General features: G+C 23.1%; 7 protein-coding genes across 7 annotated transcripts; 3 read left to right on the top strand and 4 right to left on the bottom strand. All coding sequences in view use genetic code 6, as the record gives it.

Annotated features, from left to right (window-relative positions):
* Positions 1-348: 348 nt before the first annotated feature.
* On the bottom strand, positions 349-2,603 carry TTHERM_00419930 (kelch motif protein; the record flags this gene model as incomplete). Its single annotated transcript, XM_001033248.3, has 3 exons — positions 349-1,451; positions 1,617-2,022; positions 2,124-2,603. The coding sequence occupies 3 exons, from the start codon at positions 2,601-2,603 to the stop codon at positions 349-351; spliced, it is 1,989 nt and encodes a 662-aa protein (XP_001033248.2).
* Positions 2,604-3,961: 1,358 nt separating this feature from the next.
* Positions 3,962-4,402, bottom strand: TTHERM_000419929 (hypothetical protein; the record flags this gene model as incomplete). The annotated part of the gene is made up of 1 exon (XM_012799354.1): positions 3,962-4,402. One exon carries the CDS (start codon positions 4,400-4,402, stop codon positions 3,962-3,964), a length of 441 nt encoding a protein of 146 aa, XP_012654808.1.
* Positions 4,403-4,968: 566 nt separating this feature from the next.
* Positions 4,969-7,438, bottom strand: TTHERM_00419920 (hypothetical protein; the record flags this gene model as incomplete). The annotated part of the gene is made up of 3 exons (XM_001033247.2): positions 4,969-6,492; positions 6,585-6,693; positions 6,912-7,438. 3 exons carry the CDS (start codon positions 7,436-7,438, stop codon positions 4,969-4,971), a joined length of 2,160 nt encoding a protein of 719 aa, XP_001033247.2.
* Positions 7,439-9,282: 1,844 nt separating this feature from the next.
* TTHERM_00419910 (hypothetical protein) lies at positions 9,283-15,281 on the top strand (the record flags this gene model as incomplete). The annotated part of the gene is made up of 2 exons (XM_001033246.2): positions 9,283-10,242; positions 10,299-15,281. Exons 1-2 carry the CDS (start codon positions 9,328-9,330, stop codon positions 15,279-15,281), a joined length of 5,898 nt encoding a protein of 1,965 aa, XP_001033246.2. The 5' UTR covers positions 9,283-9,327.
* A 1,730-nt stretch (positions 15,282-17,011) lies between these two features.
* Positions 17,012-18,249, top strand: TTHERM_00419850 (50S ribosomal protein L27; the record flags this gene model as incomplete). Its single annotated transcript, XM_001033245.2, has 5 exons — positions 17,012-17,170; positions 17,336-17,402; positions 17,471-17,598; positions 17,762-17,959; positions 18,013-18,249. Exons 1-5 carry the CDS (start codon positions 17,087-17,089, stop codon positions 18,247-18,249), a joined length of 714 nt encoding a protein of 237 aa, XP_001033245.2. The 5' UTR covers positions 17,012-17,086.
* Positions 18,250-19,096: 847 nt separating this feature from the next.
* TTHERM_00419840 (transmembrane protein, putative) lies at positions 19,097-21,500 on the bottom strand (the record flags this gene model as incomplete). The annotated part of the gene is made up of 2 exons (XM_001033244.2): positions 19,097-20,632; positions 20,694-21,500. The coding sequence occupies 2 exons, from the start codon at positions 21,498-21,500 to the stop codon at positions 19,097-19,099; spliced, it is 2,343 nt and encodes a 780-aa protein (XP_001033244.2).
* A 1,989-nt stretch (positions 21,501-23,489) lies between these two features.
* Positions 23,490-25,349, top strand: TTHERM_00419820 (OTU-like cysteine protease; the record flags this gene model as incomplete). The annotated part of the gene is made up of 1 exon (XM_001033242.1): positions 23,490-25,349. The coding sequence occupies one exon, from the start codon at positions 23,490-23,492 to the stop codon at positions 25,347-25,349; it is 1,860 nt and encodes a 619-aa protein (XP_001033242.1).
* Between the last annotated feature and the right edge of the window lie 278 nt (positions 25,350-25,627).

The following is a 25,627-nucleotide window of genomic DNA, read 5'->3' as shown; positions in this document are numbered from 1 at the left end:
GATTTTCCAACAATCTAAATATTAGCTTAAGTATTTTCTGCTGCCTCCCCTTGATAATTTATTTACCTAAAATGCAACATATGTATTTGCACAACTATTAAAAATTTAGCTTTTATAAACATTATTTTTTACTGTTTTTATTATTTAAAGCGAAAGTAAACTTTTTGCAAGATTTATAATTTATCATTTATTTAATTCTATTAAAAAATTTTGCTAAATTATTTATTGATATTTTAGAATAAATTTTATATTTTTTATTTTACTAAAAAAAATAACTTGAAAATGTACAATAATTTAATTAATTATAAATGAATAAAATAAAATAGGATTTTTTTAAATAAAAAAATATCATGAATCTCTTATTAGAGTCCATTGTTTTCCATTAAATTATAAAATCTATCTTTTATTATCATCAAGCTCATTTGAATTGCTGCTTGGGAAATCTTAAATTGCATAAATAGTGTTATTTAAAATAATTGATTAGGGGTTGGTAAATCCTTCTGGGATTGGAAGAGGTTATGCATTAATTTTTTGAATTGTGTAAACATAATTTTCTTCTTTGGTTATTGCTCCTGACTATTATGGATCCTTAGTCTCAACTATTTACAAAATAAATGAAGCATTAGAAGGACTGTTTTAATCATCGTAACCACCAAATACAAATATCTCATTTTAATTGATTTAAACACAGGAAGAATTAGTTAAGAATTAAGGAACGGTGTTTTAATTTTGTATATTGATGATATACCATTTATTTTACATAACGTCGTATTTTTCAATTGTTCTTAAGAGTGATTTATCTTCACGATTTCCTCCAAATTTATAAATAAACCTGTTGTTAAAAGATGTGCAAGAAAATGATGCACTTGCTTAGTTTACTTAACTGACTGTTTCCCATTTTTTTGACTTAAGATTATATCTTTCACATGAATTTAAGTATTAACCATTATTTCCTATACCACCAATCACATAAATGCAATTTCTCAATATACATACTCCGAAACTACTTCTTCCTTCCTTCATACCATCACTTTCTTTAACTAATTTCTTATTTGAAGGATCATAGCGATATATGGCATTAGACTTTGTTTTATCAGGCTTTGTACCTCCAATCAGATATATCTCACCATCAGGAAGAGATATTGATTTATGGAAAGCAGGTAGTGGGAAATCTACATCAATATTAATTATTTAGAACTATTTATTTCCATTCAAATCAAGATAAATTAGCTTGCAACTTTTGTTATCTTGATCGTAGATGAAAAAATGTAAATTTTTTCTTTTACAACTCTCATCGAAGTAATCTGCAGTATGAATTTCTATAGTTTCTCTAGGACCTTTTCCAGCTAAGGGTGGAGCAGTAGAGTTGAAATTGGAATTGGTGCCTTTCAATGGGCTAATTCCAGCAAGATCATTGGCAATTCTATAACTTTGATTATGAATATCATTTACTAATTAATTTTATGAAAGAGAAGAGTGAGATAGAATCTAAGAAAAGAGTTTGTAATATAAAAGAAATAAACAGTTCTTTATATAAAAACAAGCAAATACACTATAAATATTGTTAATATAGGATGAATATACTATAATTTTTTATAAATTTCATTAATTGTTACCTTGTTAAAATACATTTGATTGCTTTGCAAGTATGTTTTACTAGTTACTAAAGCGATTTTACTAGTCACTTTACTTTGCCATTATAACTGTTTAGTCAAGATCTTATTTAATTTACATAACTTTCTGGTCATCGATGAGAACTTAAACAGGCTCTAAATCTCTCTATTACACTATTTTATGAATATCTGATTTAAATTTATCTCTCAACGATATCAAATCTAAGCGACATATTCTATTTATTGAAGAGAGGAAGCTATTGCCTTCAAGAGAATATCTCAATTAATCCAGTTCGTTAATTAATGTATTTATTTTTTCAAAAATTGAAGTAAAGTCACCTGAGCGAAGTAGATTTTCATTCACTCTTTTAATATAAATATCTTCTTGCATCTCAAAAAACTTGCGGACCTAATAAAAATTTATTTTAAAATAATTAGTTATTATTTTAATTTAAAATTTATATTCATTAAATATAACTATCAAAAGAGAATGAAAACAAAGCAATTTACCATTAGAAGAACTTTTTCTTTAGTATGATTTATCTTTGCTACTCCTTCATTGATAACTTGTTCAGGATCAATTAGATATTTAAGTTCACAGTCGTTCATTTCTTTTTAGAGTGATTGAATAGCTGCATCGACTTTTTTTGAACAATTAATCTTCATATTTTTTATTGATTCAATTTATGGAATAGTTGATGATTAAAGATGGTATTTGTAGTGTGCATCTATACAATCAGGACATAGTGGTCTCAAACAGTCTAAATTAGCACAGTAATTTGTCACTGGGTCATTGTGTTCTTCACAAAAGTAGGCATTAGATGTTGCATATTAAACACTTTAGTTGTGTAAATTTCCTTAAGTTGGTAAATGATTATAAGACTAATTTTAAGAATAACCATCTCCTGCAGCCCTATTGTAATTATAAGGATCTATGTCTCCTGTGGCTAAAGTTTTTTTTTAGTATTCCTAATTTGAATATTTAAACATTTTTTTGTATATCGCACAGACACCTTTGCTTTTTAAATTTATTTTCCTAAATCAAGATATTTTAATAATTTAATAAATATTATTGTTACGTTGGCTTTGCAAATTCAAAAATTATTAATACTTAAATTTTAAATCTAAAATTTCATGCATGATAAAATTGAAAAAAATTTTAGAAAGTTTGTTAAATGCCTCATATTAAAATAGATATCTCATTTTTTAAATAAAATTTATTTAATCTGCTTCAAATTGTATGGTATTAATCTTTCCTTTTAGCTGAACTAATTTTGGTTTATTTTTATATAAATAATCTATATTCATTTTTTAATCTAAACTAATATAAAATATAGGTTTTAATTATAAAGAAAGATATTAAAATATGAAAATGAATAAAGTTTTAAGAAGATTCTAAGTTATATTACATTACGAAGATAATAAATAAAAATTACTAAAAAAATTAGTTTCATTAACTAAAATAAAAGGACAGAAAATAATTAGTAGAGCAATCAAAAAAAATAAATAATTTAGAAATCAAAAAAATAAAACATGACTTAATTAATTTAAAAAATTTTTTAAATTTTCAATATATTTTTAAGATTTAAATAAACGATTTAGCTCTGTTGCAGTTTTAAAAATCATCTAATTTATATTTAGCTCAACTTATAAAACTTTTTGGTCTTGAATAGATAGAGAATTATAATAACTATACTGTAAATGCTCATTAATTAAGGTATATTTTCTTAAATTTTTTTTATAGATTATGGTGTTATGACCCCCTTTTTTCTAAATGGGGAGGGAGGGTCTTACTAATAGAGAGTTTACAAGTAATAATTGTTTAATAAAATTCAAGTGTATAATCAAAATAATATTCTTAAAATATAAGCTATTTAAATAATAAAGTAAAATAAAATACTTAAATAAGTTAGAATTCTTAATAAATAGGAAAGTGCTTAATTTAATAAAAATTAGGAAAATTAATTTCCTAAATTAATAGCATATTCTAAACATTCCTAAAAAATATTATCTTACCACATATTTTATATTTGCTTTATCCCATTTCAATCTTTATTCTTCATCCTTCTCCAATTTTAGGAGTTTATGTATTTTTTATTTATTTATTTATTTTGTTTGTTAAATAAAACTAATTTTTTTATTTATTTGAATAAAATACTTAAAGTTATTTTCAATTGTTTAAAAAAATTATTTACAATATAAATTTGGAATATTTGATATTTTTACTAAAATGATGAAAAAAAGTTAAAAACAATATAATTCATATTATATTAAAAATTAAGAAGGATATATGAATAGCGATTTAAATAGTAAAATCTTAGCCATTGATCAGCTTAGGAGATATTTCATCAAATCTGGTCAGTCCTATATGTTAATTGTTACATAATATCTTTTTTATGATTATTGATCATATGGTCATAAATATCTTTCTATAAATAAATTTCATGGCATACTTTGCAGGTGCGTTTCTAAAATTCACAAGTTTCTTAATGTTTTAATACCTCTAGAAATTAAGACTTGTAATTACATTATTCGTTTGAACATTCGCATGTGATATAATCTAATATCCTTAACACACTTTTATTATTGAATATCTCATATTTTTACTTACATAATGGACATTATTAGATTTTTTTATTGCATTCCATGCATAAATACTATGAACAACACGAAATGCTATACAGTTAATTTGAAATCTTATAACATGTTATGCATCTTATTTCTTTAATCAGCTATAATGTTAGTTTTTTTTTTATCAACTATCTTATTTTCCTAAATATTATCGTCATTCTTCATTTACTCATTACTAAAAATATTTTTATTAGGTTCTGATTGTATTTGTTAAAGTGAATAATCTGTAAAATTGAAATCCATTATTTATTTTTACTTTTTATCTTTTTTTCTTAATATTTTTAATTCTAATGTTAATATCTTCTTTAATAGAAATATTAATTAAAATTATATAAGATTAAATATTCTAAGAAGTAAGAATTATTTTCTTAGACAATCATATTTTCCAATTTTTCAGAATAGTTTACCATGATGAATAAATTTTAAGTTTTTATAAATATTTCATACTTTTTAAAATTAAAAAATGTATTAAACAGATAAAATAAACAATAAGGATTTATAAAAAATGAAAGATTTAAATTAATTATAAATTAAATATTTATTAAAAAGGCAATTAAGAAATTGAATTATCTAATTTGTCAATATTTTAGTTAAAGTGGTTAGTTTGTTTGTTGATTTATTGATTGATTGGTTTCTTAAAATTTTTAAGCAAGAAATTTAAATGAAATTATTTTTTCATATGATTTTTTTTTGCAAACAAGGAAGTTTTAATTAATTTCTTTATTCAAACTACGCTTCTTAAGAATTACAGAATTGATTAAGCACTGTCACTGAAAATGTTTAAGCTAGGATTGTATTCTTTGTTTTATAAAATTCTTTAGTTGCTCGAATCAGTTTAATAAAAAAAGAAAGCATATTAACCTTCCTTATAAATAACTAACTGATTTTTTTTATCAATATCGAAATTAATTTCTAATAATTTTTTAAACATGTCTTCTGAAGCATTAGAATTTCTAACATAATCTTTCATATTTTAATCTTCTTCATCATAGCTTGTCAAATCTATGTTAAAAATCGATAGATTCAAAGACAAAAGATCTTGATAGAGACTGATAATTTTTCTTGATTTATTTTCATCTCTTTGTAACCAAGAAATTAATCTATTTCCTTTATTTAAAAAAGTGTAGGCGACTTCTGCTTTCATATAAGAAGTCATGCAAAAAATTCTGTACATCCAACTTTATAATTAGATATATGTCTATGAATGAGAATTTCTATTTTCTATACTCCTTATGTGAGTGTTGAATACAACAAGACCCTATTTCTCATATTCTACATAGAGCTACAGTTCAAATGGGCTATTTTGTTACGAAATTACCATAATTATATTCCCTTACTTTAAGTTTGTTTCATGATATTTAATTTCCACTTATTATTAATTTGTGAGTCTTTAAGAAAAGAAGTAATAATACTAATAGATGAAGTGCAGCTAATAAACAAGAGATAAGAAAGTAAGCAAAGAGAGCTCTAATTCTACTTGATTTATATAGCAGAATGAAATTTACTATTTTTCATGATTAAATCTCAATTACTCTTCTGAATTTTTATATTTTGCAAATACTTTTTCAAAAACATCAAAAGAACGAAGCAAGCACTCTTAAATTTATCCGCGTTTATCTATACCGTAAGCAAAATCTTACCCTCTCTATTGTTAGTGAAAATAATAAAACAAATCGCAGAAAGATATTTTTAGCCAGTACTAATGTGGAAGGTTTGTATTTTTACATGCAACTTTAAGCTATGACAGACTATCTTAGAGTTTATCATATAATAATTTTTATTTTTAAGCATTAGTGGGGTCGGTACTTTATAAATTTTGCAGGGCTTTTAAATAGTCTTCTTTCAGGTCTAGGCACCTTCGAGTAGTCTCCTTTATGAATTTTTAACAATTAGGGCATAGATCAAAACGTATTTGCATAAAAGATCTAGATTCTAATTTTTCAGCCATAAATTTATCATTATTTGATCTTTGCTTTTTCTATGTATTATGAGGAGTAAATAATATGCATTAAAAAGAAGGAAACATTGTGATATCATCAACCATTTTTCGTAGTGGCTAAATTTCTTAGACAGTAAGTTAATATTGTGTCATATAAAAATCCTCTAACTAAAGAAATATTTTCTATATGATGAAGTACGGCACATATTATACTTCTAGAGCATGATATATCTATTCTAATTTAAAATGACTAAATAATCCATAAAACAAATTTTTCTTAAACATATGCTAGAATTTCATGTAAGAATCCTATTTATTTATTTTGTTAAAAAATATATAAATAACTATCTCATATTAACACTTCATAATAATTTATTGTTTTATAAAAGTTAAATTAATACCAAATCTGATTCTGAATGAGTTTGCTACTATATGTCATAACCTTAAGTATTACCTTCATAATCGTGTCTTACTTCATCGTAAATATCATAAGACAATATATTAGATACTCTAATTATATTTTTAGTAAAAAATGAAAAATGAATTTTAGATTTTTTATTAATGTCTAGTAAAAAATAATAAGTAATTTGTAATTAATTAATTCCACTTTCACTTTTATTTTAGCATTTAACATTTTAGAAACCATCAATTTAACTCTAAATAACAAAACAAACAAACATTTTTAGACTTCTTCTAAAGAAACTATTGATTAAAAATATATTTTTTACCTTATCCATTCTTCTTTAAGTTTATTATCGTTGGCATATTTATAAGAGTTGAATCTAAAAAATATCTCAAAAGATATTGGAGTTCCCAAATAATGAACAACCTATGGATAAATATCTAGGTTTTTAGTAAAATCAGAGCGTCCTTTCTATATATTTTCAAAGTGACAATATATTTTTTCATAAATATTATAAAGCACTTTATATGGATTCAAATCTCCCAAACCCGCTTTGCTAAATGTTATCTTAATTTGCTTTTCTTGAAATTAAAAATACATGTCTGAAATAATAAGGTGTTATATCTTCTTATTAGCTAAATTTAATTTTGAATAATCTAGTAAAGTAGGAAAATTCATATGCCCAATCACTATTATGTATTCTTTTTCATTTTGGTCTAATTAAATATTCCATTTTGTTTCAACTTACTATTTTTAATTTTCAGTATTGATTCGCTAATTAGCTTGCTAAGGGGTTAAATTAGTAGATGGGTTTTATGTTGTAACATTTGTGTTTTGCGAATTTTACTACATTTTAGTATATCAATTATGTTTACTTAGTACACCTATGTTTGCTTGTTTAATAAATAAATCAAAATTAAATCTTTATTCTTATGCAAATATCAATTATTAATACTAAATAAATAAATAATTACTTTAATAATCAATAAGTTTATCCAAATTATGATGTTATTAAAAAAGAATTAAAGAAACTTTATTAATTATAATTGATATTTCTTAAATTGAAATCTTAATTATTCAAACAACTCCGCCAAACTCTACTCAGTGTTAAAAATTTAAACGAATATATATGCATGATTTCTAATAAAAAATAAATAAATTCTTGAGAATAATAATTTTTTATTCATTAATATTATTAATCACATATTAGATCTAAATTTTAAACACTATTTCATTCATTTATTTTTTTATCAAATATTAAAAAGACAAAAAAATTAAATATTTCACCTTTAATCTGTTTAAAAAAAATAATATTTAAATCTAAAATAGCTCTTTATTTACATTAATTAACAATATATTTTAATTAAAATATTAAACATTAAATAAGTTTATTATTTACAATAAATATATTCTAATATTTCTAAAAGAGAATTTAGACTTGCTTACTCGATTTATTAGCAGAATAATTACTAAAAATATTTTAAGTTCCATACCAAATAAATTAATGAATACAAATCAAACAATAAATTAAAAAATTCAATTAAATCAATTTAAAGAAAAATATCAAAAAGAATTTAGCATTAAATAAACAGAAACTAATACTTTAATCAAAATCATAAACTTAATTACTAAAGTATATGAGAATAATAAAATTAAAATAAATTTATATGAAAGCTATTTCAAATTTACAAAAAAATAATTATCACCTATCATGAGCATTAACTAAAATTTATAAACAAATTTTATAGTTATTAGACTATAAAGATGCAATATTTGTGGCAAATCAAACTTATTTTTATTATGATATTGTTCTTAATGCTAATTTTACTCTTGCTTATCTTGCATTTAAAAAGATGAAAAGGAAGTGTTTGAAAATATTAACTATAAAAAGAAACTGGATAAGCATTCAAAATTTATCTATATCTATCAAAAAAGAAATTTCTTTCACATTAACATGAGCTAGATTTTACTATTAGTTAACGAGATATTTTTTTTGACTGTAGTATTTTTCCTAAACAGGACATATTATTCTAATGGGAATGGGAAAAGTAGTAACTTGATTTTGATATTTTTGCTTAAATTGTAGCTATTAAAAAATAATCTTAGATAAGCATTAATATGAGTTATTTTATATGTAAAAATAATAATTTTTATTAATATGATTAATCTAACATATCTAAGCAATTTATAATCAAAAATATCTAATCCTTTTAAATTATTTTAAAATTGATAAATTTTTTAAATTAAAACCAATTGGTTGATTGAGTATTAGGGTAGATTATCGTATTTTGTTGAAATATAATAACAAAATTTATTCAAATTTTTATAATTGTAAATAAAATTTAATGATAAAATACCTAAATTTAAAAGTTAAAATGATATATTTCAAAGAAAATTATCACTTTTAAGATTTTAAATTATTTTAAATAAAAATATTTATTTAATTAAATCTAAAGTAAAAATGAAATCAATCAAAATTTATTAATAATTTATGTTCAAAAAAAAATTTAATTTTACATAACGAAAATATATTTTAAAAATATAATAATAATTTTTGCTGTATCTCAAATTAATAAATAAAAATACAAGCAAAAAAACAAACAAACAAATAAATAAATAATTGATTTATATGTTAAGATTACCAAATAAAATAAAATATCATATTCTATTAGCAAGCATTAAATTTAATAATAATAATAACAAACTTTATAATTACTTTATTTTTACCTTTCAGAATATAAATGTTTAAAAAACTATTAGGTGGAGATAAAAAAAAGGATCCTTAAGGTCCAAAAGAATATAAAAATATATGGGAAGAAATACTGTAGGATTAGTATAAAATAGAGCTGAAGGATGTTTGGAAGCTTAATTCTACTGAATTAGGAGAAGCAGTAAAGAAGTATGAATCATATGGTGCTAATTTGAAAAAAGAATTAAAAAAGGCTGAAGAAGATAGAGATATTTATAAAACTAAGTTTACAGCGATGATTGAAGAAAGAAATCGTTTAGCAGATGAGAGAGAAGAACTCTAGCAATAATTATTAAGCATTTAGTAGCTTTTAAATAAAGAACTAACTAATTCAATGAAGTTATAATAGGAGATAGATCTTTGTCATAATTAAATTGTGAGCTTTAAAAATAAAATTAAGGATTTGGAATAGGCTAGTCATACTTAAGAAAATGAAAAAGAAGTGCTTGTTAGCTTAGCTGGTGAATAACTTGATTCTAGCTTGGTAAATGAACTAAATGATGCATTAAAAAGAGGTGACAATGATCAAGAAGAAGGAAAAAAATAAAATAACTAAATTGTTAAAGTAACCAAAATTAATATGAATCCCGATAGCGAGTTAATGTTGTTTGTTTCTGAAGAAGAACTATAAAAGCTAAGAGACATGTATGAGAAAACCATTCTATTATTAAATAAACAAATTGAATAGACTGAGAAAAGAGATTAGAGGAGATAAAAAACAGAAAATCATGAACAAATTGAGGAATTCTAAATTAAGCTAGATAAGCATAAAAAGCTATTTGATGAAGATTAAATTATTGTTTATGCTAGTAATCTTTCATCTAATATTGATGAAGATCAAATTACTTAGTTCTTTAAAGGATTTTAAGTTGAAGATGTAAATTTACCACTAGACTAGAACGGGGGCGTACATTTTTATTTTTATTTGTGTTTTTTTTACAAGCCTTTTTATTTTAAACATAGAATAAGGGTTATGCTATTATTGAGTTTTCTAGAGATAGTGATTTAATTTAGATTTTAAAGAAATCTGGTGAAATTCTTAATGGAAGATAGGTTTTATTATAAAAGTATTCTGATGACTTAGTTAAAGAAGAAAAATTGGATGAATATGTAAATGAAATTCTATTAAATGAAGATGAAGTTTAATAGGAAATAGAAGGTAGTAACAAAAATAAAGATATTATAGTAGTTAAGTAGCATTCTAATGAGGATAACTTAGATTAATAAAATATTTAAATTTAAGTTAACAATGACAATTCAAAAAAAGAAGCTTTATTTAAAGAAGATAAAGAAATACTGAAGAAGATAGGAGATACATGGGAAAAAATGAATGATCTATTATCAAAAATTAAAAGTCGTATTGAAGATTTTTAGAGAAATAAAAATGTTATTGGCAAATCAAGCAACAGCGAAGTTAATGAGCTATAAGAGCTTATTAAAAAATTATAATAAAATTTAGAATAAGAAAAAGCTGACAAGCATAAATTGTTAGAATTAAGTGAAGAGCATTCTTAAGATTTGTCTAAGGTTACTTTAGAAATGGCTTAAATGTAAAAAAGCATCAATGAAGTAAAGGCACAAAAAGAAAAAGCAATATTAGAACTTAATTAAAAGCACGAGTAAGAAAATAATTAATTGAAAGAATAGAATTAAAATGCCATCAATTAAATTAAGGCTTAGTACGAAAAGACAATAAGTGAGATAAATGATAAAAACAGCAAAACTTTAAAGGAATAACAATAGCAATTTTAAGATCTTCAAAGCAAGCAAGATAAAGCTTTAGCATAGTAAATAAGTTAAAGTGAATAGTTAGTGTTAGAACAAAAGCAAAAATATGAAGCTAAACTTAATGAGACAACAAATAATTACGAGCTATAGATAAGTGAGTTACTCAAACTTCATGAAAAAAATATATAAGAAATCAAGCAGCAGTAAGAAACATAGATTTAAGAAGTGATGTCTTCTAATAACAGTGTATAAGAACTAAAGTAATCCTAAGAGAAAATAATATCTGATTTATAATAATAGATCGAATAGCAATTATCTTAGCATCAGTAAGAAATTAGTAATATCAAAAATAATTACGATTAAGAAATTTCATAGTTAAAAACATAATTTGAGAATAATGTACAAGAGCTTAAAGAGAAATAGTAATAAGAAATATAGAATTTAAAAAGTGAGCAAGAAGTAATATTTAAAAACTCATAAAATCAACACTTATAAGAGATAGAAACTTTGACACAAAAATTAATTTCAGAATCTAAAGAATAATATGACCTTTAAATTAAAGATCTAGTAGAAAAAAAAGAAGCTCAGATTTTGGAAATGAACAATAAAATTAACTTATAAATATAAGAGCATGAGTAAAAAAGGGAAAATGATATTAAATAGCTTTAAGAGTAACACTTAAACGCACTTAACTAGATGAAAATCGAATATGAATAATATAAAATTTAAGAAACTTAACATTTTGCATAGTAAATAGAGGATTTGAAAAAAAATAATTAGTAGACTGTACAAGAATTAGAACAAAAAATATAATAATTAAAAAATGACCAGAGTTAGTAAAGCAGTGAGTAATTTAACCAGCTAAAGGATTAATATGAGAAAAAAATGAACGAAATGGTTTAGGAAAAACAAATTGCTATTTAACAATTATAGAAAGAAATGGAAGAAATTAAGGAATAACACATTAATAAAATTAAACAAATGGAAAATGAATCATAGTAAAAAATAAATGAAACTATCTCCTCCCATTAAGGATAGATTGCTGACATTTAGAAATAAAATTAATAAAAAATAAATTCTTTAATAGAAGAAAATGATTAAAAATTATAAGATGCAAAATGTTAGTATGAAAAATAATTGAATGAACTTTCAAAAAAATACGACTAACAAATACAAAGTTTAAATGTTTTGAATTAATAAAAGCACGATTAAATTTAGGAAGAAAATGAAAAAAATATTTTATCTATTCAGCAATCTAAAGAAAAAGAAATAAATGAAATAAAGGAGTAAAATGAAAATACATTAAAAGAAGTCAAATTATAGTGTGAAAAAAGTATTTCTGATATAAAAGAATAGTATGAGAAATCTCTAATCGATTTTAAAAATCACATTGACACAAAGACTTAAGAAGACAACTCTTAACAATAAAAACTATCATCCATATCTGAAAAGCTGTATGAAGAGGCTTCTGCTAAATTAAAGGATTGCAATTAGCAAATATAATTACTGAACGAATAAATCTAAAAGTAGTAAGATGAAGCTAAAAAGTAGATTTAAGATTTAAATTAACAAAATACTTTATTGCAATAACAAATTTCTTAAGATGAAAAATCAAATAAATAGAAGACAAAAGAATATTAAGATTAAATTGAAGATTTAAATCAAAAGTTGAATAAGTAAGCTGATGAAATTAGTTAGTAGATAGAAGAAATAACAAAATTAAACAAGAAACTTAATGAATAAAAAATATTAAGTGAGAAATCCTTAGAGGAGTGTTAAAATTAAATTAAGAATTTACAAGTTGAGAATGAAAATTTATAAAAAAAATAAGCTGAATACTTGCAGTAGATTTAGACACTTTAATAAGAATTAGATGTTTAAAAGTAAAAAATTGATTAAATCAGCAGCGAATTGCAAAAGAGAGAAAGTGCCTTGCAAGTTCTAAAGTAAGATTTAAATGAAAAAACATAAGAAATTTAAGACATTTAGAATAAAAGCCAAGAAAAAATTGCTTTGCTTTAAAAGGATCTTGAATTAAAATAAAATGAATTTGATACTTATATTGCTGAATAAAAATAAAAGATTGAAAATATTTAGAAAGAATATGAAGGCTAATAGAATGATTCAATTAAATAAATGCAAGCATAAAATGAAGAAATTAACAATATTAAATAAACTCATTAATAATAAATAGAACAACATTTAGTATAAGTTGGTAATCTGAACAATGAGATAAGCTAACTAAATTAATAAAAATAATAGCTATTTGAAGAATATGAATAAAAATTAAAATAATTGTAGAATCAATTAGAATAGGCTACTAAGGCCGATAAAGATTCTGCTGAATAGTATAATATTAAGAATAAACAACTGGAAGAATAAATTTTGTAATTAAAATCAGAATAAAGTCAAAACCAAAAGACACATGAAGATTAAATTAAAGATTTAAAATAAAACTTGGAAACTTAAAAAATTGAATATTAGTAATAAATAGATTAATCATAAGTTAAAATTTAAAATTACATTTAAGAAATCGAATAGAACTAGAAATCATAATTGAAGTAGAAGGAAGATTCTAATAACAAGATATAAGAGCTTGTTATTTAAAACTAAAAATTAAAAGAAGATTTAGAAAAGTAGTAAAAAGAATCATCAACTTAAATAAAAGAAATTACAACTAAATTATAACAAACTTAGCAATAATATGAGCAGTACACTAAAGAATCCCAAACAAAGCTTACTGATTTATAAAGCTAGCAAGATAAAACAACTAAATAATTATAAAAAATTTAAGAGGAGTCTCAATCTAAAATTAAAGATTTGAATGATTAAATTGATAAATAAAATAAATTGAACAATGAAATGAAGAATCAAAATAAAACAGCTACTGAAGAATTGAAAAAAAAGCTTGAAGATAGCTCAAAAAAATGGAGTGATGAAAAGAAATAATTGGAAAAAGACTTATAAAATCTAAAGGATGAAAAATAATAACTCAAAAGTTCTTTTGATAAGTTAACAACAATTTTAAATTCAACATAAGAAAATTCGCAAAACGAAAACAATAAGCTTATATAAAAAATTACATAAATTGAAAAAGAGCTTGCAGATGCTAAAGATACTCTAAAAGAATCAGAAGAGAGTAACTTTATTAAACGTAAAGAGTTAGAGAATAAGCTTATTTAAGAAAGACTAAAGCATGAATAAACTAAAAAAGATCTATCTAAATAAGAAGAGAAGTTTAATGAATGCAAAAAGGATCTGCTTAATATGGCTGAAGCATCTGAAAAAGATAAAACTGCTATCTAAGTATTAACTACTAAAAGAATTGCAGACAAAAAGAAACTAAAAGAATATAAAGAAAGAATCAATCACTTAAATTAATCAGTAATTGATTCTGAGAATTAGCATTTAAAAGAGGCAGATTAAAAGGATCAAGAAATTGAGGATTTGAAAAAAGAAATCGGCAAATTTAAGCAATCCAACATTCTTACAAATGAGGAGGTTTAAAAAGTTTAATATGACAAAGAACTAAAAATATCAAATCTCACCTTGAAAATTTAAAATATTGAACATGAAAACTCCTAACTTAAAAATGATATTTCAGGATCTTAGTCAAAAATAAGAGAGCTGGAAGATTAATTAAAAGAAAGCCTTGATGCTGTTTAATAATTAAAAGCAAAAAGAGAAAATGCTTTGTAAGAAATAAAAAAGCTTAGTATTTAAATTGATGTAATGAAGCAATCCCAATAAAATCCAAATAAAATGAATGAGATTACTGAATTACTGTAAAAAGCTGTTAACCATCAAAAATCATAAGGTGAGGAAATGCAAATGAACACCATGGAAAGCTATGAACGTTAACGTAATAAATCTTTTGGAAGCAACTTTAGTAAAGGGAGCACTCCTTAGCATAATAGTAGTAATCAAGGTAGCAGTCCAAATAATAATTATCAATTTAACCACAGTGAGGTATAAATTGTTCACACAAGAAGAGAAAAACGAGCATTAAATATGGTTAAAAAAGATTTAGAAACATTATATAAAGAATACATAATGTTAGCATTCAACATTAAACTTCCAAAAGATTCTGCAGAAAGTCAAAGCTTGATTAACTTTGAATAGAAGTTAAACAAAATTAATGAAAAAACTTAAGATTTAATTGACTACATTGATGACCAAGGTGAAAAAGAAAAATTAAATTAATCACAAGCGAAGTGAAAATTGTAAGTACAATTATTTACATAGATATTTATATGTTGTTAGTTAAATTTTACCTTTAAAAATATTAATTAATTTTATCATTCTAATTTCATTTTTAAATTAAAATTTTTGTAGATTTTGTAATTGAAATTTTAATTGTGAAAATATTTTTTAATTGTTTTCCTTACTTATTCCTTAATAGTTGTGCTGGCCGCTTTAGCTCAGTGGTTAGAGCATTCGCCTAGTAAGCGAAAGGTCGGCGGTTCAATCCCGCCAAGTGGCTCTCTTTTTATTTTTTTCATAATAAACATAAAAAAGAAGCAATTAAAAATTGATTAACTAAAATTTTTAATTAGTTGATTTTTCAAACATTTCTTTAGCCTAATTAGAGTTAAAAATTAAACAAATAATGCGAACTAATATAATAAATCTCAGGTCGGCCGCTTTAGCTCAGTGGTTAGAGCATTCGCCTAGTAAGCGAAAGGTCGGCGGTTCAATCCCGCCAAGTGGCTCTTTTTACCAATTTTAAAAAATTTTTATTTGAAATGTTTTTAATTTGAAAAATAATTTGAATATTTATTTATAATGCTATTTAAGCAGTTTATAAACCTTTTTAGCATTTCATTTTCTGAATTTTTTGTTTAATGTTGACTAAGGGTACTTTTCTTTTATAAATTAAATTGCATTTATTCATTTTTTAAGATAATTTTTAAAAATTTTGACTACTCAGTTATTATACTTCTAAGTTCGCCGCTTTAGCTCAGTGGTTAGAGCATTCGCCTAGTAAGCGAAAGGTCGGCGGTTCAATCCCGCCAAGTGGCTCTTTTTATTATTTTAAGAAAATTTTATATAATTTTAAGATATTACTTTAAAAATTTTTAATTTAGTTGAAATAAAAATTATTTTTAGAATTAAAATTAGATTTTTTTGTTTTTTAATTTTGAACTAAAAGTTATTAATTAATATTTGTTCTTGATACTTTTTAAATTCAATATTTTTAAAAAATTATCAAAATTTTGATAGTAGACCCTAGTACTTCTGAGTTCGCCGCTTTAGCTCAGTGGTTAGAGCATTCGCCTAGTAAGCGAAAGGTCGGCGGTTCAATCCCGCCAAGTGGCTCTCTTTTTAATATTTTTGTAATTTATGAAGAAAAGAAAACATTTAGAAAATCAAACAGTTTAGAAAATTACTTTCAAGTTCGCCGCTTTAGCTCAGTGGTTAGAGCATTCGCCTAGTAAGCGAAAGGTCGGCGGTTCAATCCCGCCAAGTGGCTCTTCTTTTTTATCTTTTCTCTCAAAAAAATTTATCATAAAATATTTAATTTTTTTGTTTTGAATTTAATTAAAAAATATAAATTTATTATAAAAAAAGTATTTAATTAAAATTGAAAATAAATTAAAAAATCTACTAATTTTTTTTATTAAAGCTAAAAAAAAAAATTTAATAGAAAAGTTCACATATTTTTACTACAATTTCAATAATAAAAATATTAATTTTTATTTTAAAGAGAATTATTGATGTAGAATGAAAATTAAATAATGCCAAACAAATATTCTACTTTTTGTAAATGAAAATTTATCCATAATTAATTTAAATAAATTTAATGCTTGATAGTTTGTTTGTATCCAGGTTAAAGCCAGAAAAAATTATTATTGAAAAATCAGTTTAATGTAAAGATTCTAAAGCAATTTTCTTTAATATATAGTTTGAATAGAAAAAAGCAAGATATATTAGTTATTTTTAACAAGTAAATTGAATTTCCTTGTAATTTAGAAGAAGTAATAATTAAATAAGAAGAAAAAAATTTTCAAAGAATAGCTACTATGACTTCAAATATTGTTAAAGCATTTTAGGGTTTAAATAATTTGACTTTGAAGATGAATTCCTCATTGTTCAATAAGCAATAAGTAAATAACTATCATCCATTTTTCATGAAGAAATAATTTTAGCAAAGATAGCAGTTTAAGAATCTTGAATATTCTATTTTAGATTAATTCATATTTTATTGATTTTAAATGATAAATGGAGTATGATGATAATTAATATCTTATTCTTAAATAAATTAAAAATAGTATTTTGCTACAAAGATGCAAGCTAGTTCTACATAAAATGGTAGAGACTCAATTGGTAGAAGATTAGGTAATAAAATAAAATATTTAATAAATAATAGCTGATTCAATTAATATCTAATCAATCAATTTAATTAGGTATCAAAAAGTTTGGTGGTGAAGAAGTATTCCCCGATGATATTCTTGCTAGATAAAGAGGTTTTAAATGGCACGCAGGTCAAAATACCTATGTTGGTAAGGACCACACAATTCACTCTAAAGTCGAAGTAGAATATACTTTTTAATTTGGTTTATATTGATAGATTACAAAGAATAATGTTTTTAAGAGCAAATAAATAAATAAAGAATATCTTTAAATTCCTCTACATAAATTTATTCGTTTGCTAGCTAATTCCAATAATAAAATTAATACTATTTTAAATATGAAAGGGTCATGTTAGATTTGAAAAAAAATACACTGATACTAACAGAAAGGTTGTCACTGTTCATGTTGAACCTGGCTAAGTAAGAAATTAATATAATCGTCCTCCTCCTCCATTTGTTTACCATCCTGAACTCTATCCTGAAAGAGCAGTTAACAACCCAGCTCCAACAAACTTTTAGGTTTATAAACAAACTGTTTAAAAGGTAAGTTAATTTAAAAAAAAGAAAAAATAAAAACTAAATTTTTTTACTTTTAGGTTAAAAGAACTGATTTTAGAGGTTCTAAGGTTGAAAACGCAAATAGAAATGTTGTTTAAATTCCATAGGCTTATTTAGAATAATAAAATCACTGGGAAGTTAAATAAGATAATGGATAAAATATTATTCAAGCTATGCAAAAACTTGAAAGTAAATTATTAGGAATCTAATATGAACCTATTATTGAAGATGTTTAAGGAGAATAAGAAGTTGAAGTATCTCAACAATCTAAGTGAAAACATAAAATAACTATTTAAATATGCAAAGAAAGCAAAGTATCAATATAATCTCTGTCTGAATTTATTTTTGCATCTAAAAATAGGATTAACATTATTTATATATTAAAATTGAACTTATTCATTAGTTATTAGACAGATATTTTAAAAAAAATAAAATGATCTTATAAAATACAACTAAATATTGCATTCATTCATTATTAATTTTTTACCATTCAAAATAAATAAATATATCTTAAAATAAATAATTCAATTCAATCAAAAAAAAGCAAACAAACAAAACAGTATTTATTTTTGAGCTATCTACATATCTATTTACTTATTAACAAAAAGCCAACAAACATAAATACAGTCATTTTCTTAATAAATAATTATGAATTAATGCACATTCAAATAATTTTTCAAATATTAGCTTTAAATTTTACAAAAAATAAACAGAAAAAATGAAATTTTCTATTTAAAAAATAATTCATAGAATTTAATAATTTTTGTTTATTAACTAAAAATCTTATAGTAAAAATAAAAAACTATGTCTGTTACTCACGAATCTATTTCTTAATAAAACTTTGTATTTTTAATGATAGTTAGTTCAATATGTTTGCAGTCGTCATTCATATCCAAAAAAAAAAAATTTTATAAGTTAAAAATATTCCTACTGAAAAAACAATAAATAATTTTGAAAAAGTAATAATTTTAAAAGATAGAATAAAATATTAAAAATGGAAGATGATTTTTATTTTACAAATTAATATACATACAATATTATGAATTTATTTGTGGTAAATTTAGAAATAATCTTAACATTTTTAGATAAATATCATTAATTTTAAATTTTATAAAGATTTCATCAATATAATGAGTTCAAGTATTTTTTTTGGAAATAATCTTTAAATATTTTATTTTAATTTATTGCTTCCATAGGAATTCTAACTTCAGTATCAAGATCATCAAATTATTTATCTTCGTTTATTTTATTTATCAATTTTTTATTCTTTGTTGAACAATTAGAAAACATTTCTATAAATTTTTCGTCCTCTAAATATTTTTATTTATTTGTGAATTTTAGCTTACTTTCACTCCTATCCCTTTATGGTATTTGCTTTTGCTATTTAGTTTCATATCCTTATTTTTAATGGTTCTATTTTTCCTAAATTTCTTCCTCCTAATCATTTTTATAGTTGAATAAATTTAAAAGTTGAGGATCTAAATTGGAAAGTAATTTTTAATCTAATTAATTTTTTTAGCCTCTCTTTTAGATATTTAAGTAAGCTTAATATGCATCTTACAGTTTTTCGATTTCTGATCTATCGTCTTAGTAGAGTATATTATACTCTTATTATGATTAATCTTAATCTTCTTTGTTGCCTTTTTTAATCTTAAAGACATCATCATCTTTAATTGTTGGCTTGGGAAGGTATTCAAAGAGCTTAATTTAATTGCTATCCATTAAAAGCTATTTGAGCTTTTCAATTTCTATCAATTTCTTAACTAAATAAATTAAATCTATATGGTAATATAGCTTTTAAATACTGTAATCTATAATCTGCTTCTTCTTTTTAATTTATCCAAAAGGCCAAAAGAAGTATTTTATGTATTCCCAGATATTAAGTTACATGCTATTTGTCTCTTATTGAAATAGCTATTTAAATTTTTTATTCGTTATACTTTCTGGTAAATCGTCTTATTTAATTTCACTTTTTCTAGCTTTTGTTATAGATTAATCTTAGTTCACATTTTTATTATCATTAATTATCCCTTGAGATGCTTCTTTATTCAAATTTGCTTTTTTTCGCTGAATAATTTAGCTTAAAAAGATTTAGTTATTGCTTTTTTAATAACGCATTGGTGATTAGTTTTGAGAATGAATAAAAGATTCATTTTTCTAGTTAATTAGAGTCATGTCTGGATTTTTTTCTTGTTAATCTTTCATTTAACTACTCTAATTTTAAAGAATTAAGCTCTTTTATTGTTTTTAAAGTTAATCTTATAACAGGTTCTATGAATTTTTTTACTGAAAATTTGGTGATTACAAAATAGGATTTATACTATAGCTATTTTGCTATATTTTATCAAATTTGGATATTTCTTCATTGCTTTCGTTTTATTTATTGTTTAAATTATTGCATTAATTATTATTTTATGAAGAAATTTTTGGGTTATTAAAAAGCTAAAAATTAAATGCTTGGTTTATAATTGATTTGTTAAGCATAAGGTTAGATATTTGACCACATAAAATAAAGCCAATAGCCATCATTGTTTAAAAGAAACCTCCCATTTAAGAAAAAATATCATTCAATTTTAGGTAAGATCTCGTATAAACGCTTTCTTTCTGCTTTTCAAACCTCATAACAAGTTATAAAAAATATGGAGTTCCAAAAGTGAGCTTTTAAAAATATAAAAATACTTATTTTTTAGTTAATAGAAAAAAATTATTAATTTTATACTGATACTTCCTAAGAACTGTAACTTATATAACTTTATTTTTTAATGTCTTAAAAGATCCATCCATAATCACTGTAAATGTAGTTGTTTCGAAAATACATAATAGCTTGTTGTGTAAATTCTATTGATGTTGTCCAAAATAAATCTCTGTTAAAGAATTTAAATGGATTCTAGTCATCTTCAGGATCAACCACAATATCTTAAAAGTATATAGTAAAATATCCTTTTCCTAGCTTTTTCACATCACCGCAGCCTTATCCTTAGCATGGATAAACTTCTATTATAAATTAAGAAAATGTTTCTTAAATAAAATCTCCTTCAATAACTTATTCAAGCTGAGGTTAGATGCAATATAAATCATTTATTGGTAGTTTGAGAAATCCATTTTTAGTTAATGGGTTTTAAAAGTTTTGTTCTGTGCATCTTTGGACTGTAGCGTTAACTCTTGTCCATACTTCTTAAGAAACTCCTTATGAATTAACAATTGTATTTTTTGTTTGCTAATATGCAACAACTGTATATATTGAAGGATCAATAAAATTTTAAAAAGTTATTCCATCTTCCATCCCAAAAGCAAAAGGTAGAGTTTTGTTGTTCATAGTAAATTATCTGGGAGATTCAATTTATCTTTCTTTATAAAGTACAACTGGCTCAGTCCTATTATAAATTGTATTTACCATTACAATTAGCCTCGCAGTAACAATGGAGATAATCAGAAATGTGAAAAATTAACCAATTGGAGTTCTATAAGCCCTGTTACCTTGAAATCTTAGCTATATTTAGCTTGCAAAAAAATCAAAACCTATCATTTCGCTTTTGTTTATAATTAAGTTTTTTTTTATAAATTTTTAATAAATTTATTATCCGAATTTCTGTTAATCTATAAAAAATTTAATTTGTTCTAAGGTTTTAAATATGATAAAGCAAAATAATTAAAATAATGATTTCCGCAAAAAATAGATTACAATTCATAATAGCCAAGTTAGAGAAGGCAATAGTTAATTACAATTTCCATCTCTAAATAACTTTGATCATACATAAATATTAAATAAATAAATAAATACTATTAAAAAATACTAAACATATTATTTAGTAAAATTAATATTTATTTATTTTTGAAAGAAAGATAATATATTTTTTACAAAAAAACAACAAAAAATTTTAAAACAGAGATTAAATAAAGAAGTCCATTTTAACTTCAGTTCTTCAGTGAATTCAATTTATTTTGGTAAATTCTTTTGAATAAAAATTTAAGAAATAAACAAGAAACTTGCATATACTTATTTACATTTTTATTCATAACAATTAACAAAGTACTTAATGATGCAAAATATTGTAGGCTTTTTAAAATTATTTGACTTGCTTTGAAAAATTTGTGATGTAAAATTTGTAATAATTTATCAGACTTCAAAGTAATTAAATTAAAAAATTATTAAAATTCATCATATATTTATTAAAGATTACTTCAAATTAAAAAATAAACTAAATTATGGAATGAAATTTACATTTCATTAGAATTATTGATCCTTAAATTTACCTAATGAAATCAATTAAGCGCTTTCAAATTTTTATGAATTCCTTCAAAAAGAAATACATAAATATCATTATAAGTTAGAATCAATTAAATACTCTACTGATTTGATACTTTGTTTTTTAAAAATTAACTTAATTATCTTAAATAATGTCTAAACTTTATCAAAAAACTTAAAAATTTATTAATCAATGTAATCCTGCAATAAACAGTTTTTTATAATAATTAACAAATCATGAATTTTTAATTTTTTTTTAATTATATTTACAATTTATAGTAAAATAATCTGAAACGATAATTACATTTTAACAGTTAATAAAGAGACAGAGGATAATTAAAATAACAAAATTTTCTTAATTATTTTTTAAAAATCAAAAAAGAGCTGGATGAATATTTTTATAATTTTTAATAATTATAAAAACTCAAAAAAGAAAATAAATTTATTAAAATATGAAGAATTTATTAAATATATGGAGGGAATTGTTATTTTTCTTTATTTATTTATCTTATTTTTAATTTTTCAATTAATTGAATGAAAAATTAATTTTATTTTATTAAAAAAAATGTTTGATTACTTTTTGAACCTTTTAATTTAATAAAAATTTAAATAAAAAGCTTTAATTTAAAATTGATAATAATTGTCGGATTTTTATATATATCATTTTGTTAATAATTTATTATATTTTTAATTTATATCTTACTTTTTTTTAAGCTTATTTTTTTCATAAATAAAATGTATTAAAAAATCTAAAAGAAAAGAATTTTAAATTTAAAAATTATTAAAATCAAAATTTAATTGACTTCATGGTAGAATAATATTTAACTAACTAAGATTAATTTAATTAATTAATATCATAAGATATTCTCAATATCTATATTATTGAAATTATTTATTTATTTAGAGGATAAAAGAAATCAAATAATTTTTTTATAAAAAAATATTTTAGTTAAAAGATTTTTCAATTTTACTTTGTAGATTTTGTCATTTTCTAAGTATATTATAATATAAATTGACTTTTTAGCTTTTTAAAAAAGGATATATGTTGAAAAAATTAATAGCAGTAAGTGTATAAGAAATAAACCCTGAATTCAGTATTATTAAAATAATTAAAAACACTCATGATTATGTAGTTGTAAAAATGCTTTCTAGTAAAATAGAACAATAGCCAACATTAAGTTTGATAAGAACAGAACAGATATTCTTACATAGAATTATTAAAAATAATTAGTAAAAAAATTAATTTTAGAATATAGAGATAAAAGCAAAATGGTATTAAAATCAGAGAAAAATTAAATTGTAAGTGATGATGAAGATGATAACCCTAGCAGCGGTGAATAAAATTCTGATTCAGATTGCAATGTCGTTGAAGTAGAGCTAGATGAGGAATAGGAAAACAACATCAGTCATTAAGTGGATGCTTAAGATTTTAATATGAATTAGAATTACAAGATTGATGGTTTAAATTGGGAGGATAAATAGAATAATGATGTTTCTAAGTTTAACCACAATCAAGATTCTTAGTTAAATGCAAGTGCATTAAATTAAAAGCAAGATGATGAGGAAGAAGAAGAAGCAAAATAAGATTTTAGTTAAGAGAAAGAGGGGATTGGAATTAATTCTGAACTTAAAAAACGATTTTATATTGGTGAGAATATTGATTGCTGTGATACAGTTAATAAGTGGTTAAATGCAGAAATTGTTTCGCTGCGCCATAACCCAAACGAAATTAGAGTTCATTACAGTGGTTGGTCATAAAAATATGATGAATGGATTAGCGTTGATAGCAGTCGTATTTTAAAATAATGGCATCGCTCAAATTCATAAGTAAAGTAAATACCCATTTCTGTAAATAATAGACTTGATGTCTATCATGAAGAGAGTGGTCAGTGGCTAGAAGCAATTGTTAAGGAAATTTAAAACGAAGAAGGAACTAAAATAAAAATTCATTATAATGGATACCATAGCAAATATGATGAAGTTGTTAATCTAGATGATGAAAGAAGAGTTTAGGAAGTAGGAACCCATTCTTAAGCATTCGGAGCAGCTAGAACTTAGGCTAGAAATCCTTTGCATTTTACAAAGCGTCTATAAGAATATATTATAAAAAGAGAAAGAAATTTCATGCAAGAACTTCACTAAAAGAAGAATTTATGTATAAAAGTAGTAGGTACAGATGGAAATTGTCTCTTCCGTGCTGTAAGCGATTAAATGTATGGTACAGAAGAATTTCACAAAGAAATTCGTTCAGTATGTATGGATTATATCTAGATTGAAAGAGCTTTCTTTGAAAACTACATACATGAAGAGTTTGAAGATTATATAAATAGAAAAAGACAAGATGGTGAATGGGGAGATGATATTGAATTAGAAGCATTATCTGAAATATATAATCGCCCCATAGAAGTTTATGCGTATTCTAGTTAGCCTATGAGAACTTTCCATGAAACAAATTTTAATAACAATGAGCCTATTCGTTTGAGTTATCATGGTAAATGTCACTACAACTCTGTGAAGAAAAATGGCTTTTTAAACCTTGGATATCTGCAAATTAGCGACCAGGGAAAACAAGAAGCTGAAGCACTGAAAAATTCACATTCTCGTCACTAAAGATCTCCTGAATCAAATGCTGAAGTAGCAGAAGCAATTCAAAACTCCAGAAAAGAATTTGAAATTATAGGAAAAAGAGACATGGAGAGAGCCCTTGAAGAATCATTACAGCTGTTTGAAGAAAGTGAGAAGGCTAATAACGAGTAATAATTTGTAGACATAGCGATAAAAAGCTCTATAGATGCTTTTATGGAAGCTGAAGAAGAAAAATTAATTATTGAGCAAGTTAAAAAAGAAACATTGATGCACAATGAGTAATAAGAGAAGCAGCAAACAGACGATATAAATATAAAATATGAATAGACCTAAGTAAAAGAACTTGAAGATTTAGAACTGCAAGAAGCCATAAAATAGAGTTAGGCAAATGCACCTGTAGCTTAAGAAGATCCATTATTAAACCCTACAATCGCTAGTGTGGTGGCTATGGGAATTCCTGTAGACTTGGCAATACAAGCCTACACAATAATAGGAGACTTCCCTGATTTGATTATAAATTATATATACGAAAATTATTATTGAAGAATTTTATTTATCTATCGTTCGTTCGTTCTAATTTGAATTGAATAAGTCATTTCTCTACTGCATCATAGTCTTCATTCTAAAACTATAAAACTAAAATCTTACATTCATTTATCTAAAAATTTCTTATATAGAACTAAAATGTTATTAAGTAAGTATTACAACATTCAATCAATAAAATAATTATTCACTAACCAACTCTTTTTTATTAGTATAATGAAATATTTTTATAATTTCATTTAATATAAAGTTAATATTATGAGTTTGTATTTATGAAC

Source organism: Tetrahymena thermophila (assembly GCF_000189635.1).
Source record: "Tetrahymena thermophila SB210 genomic scaffold scf_8254475, whole genome shotgun sequence".
NCBI classification, from domain to species: Eukaryota; Ciliophora; class Oligohymenophorea; order Hymenostomatida; family Tetrahymenidae; genus Tetrahymena; species Tetrahymena thermophila.
Note: the sequence above shows the minus strand (reverse complement) of the source record. Positions and strands in the feature narration are given on the sequence as shown.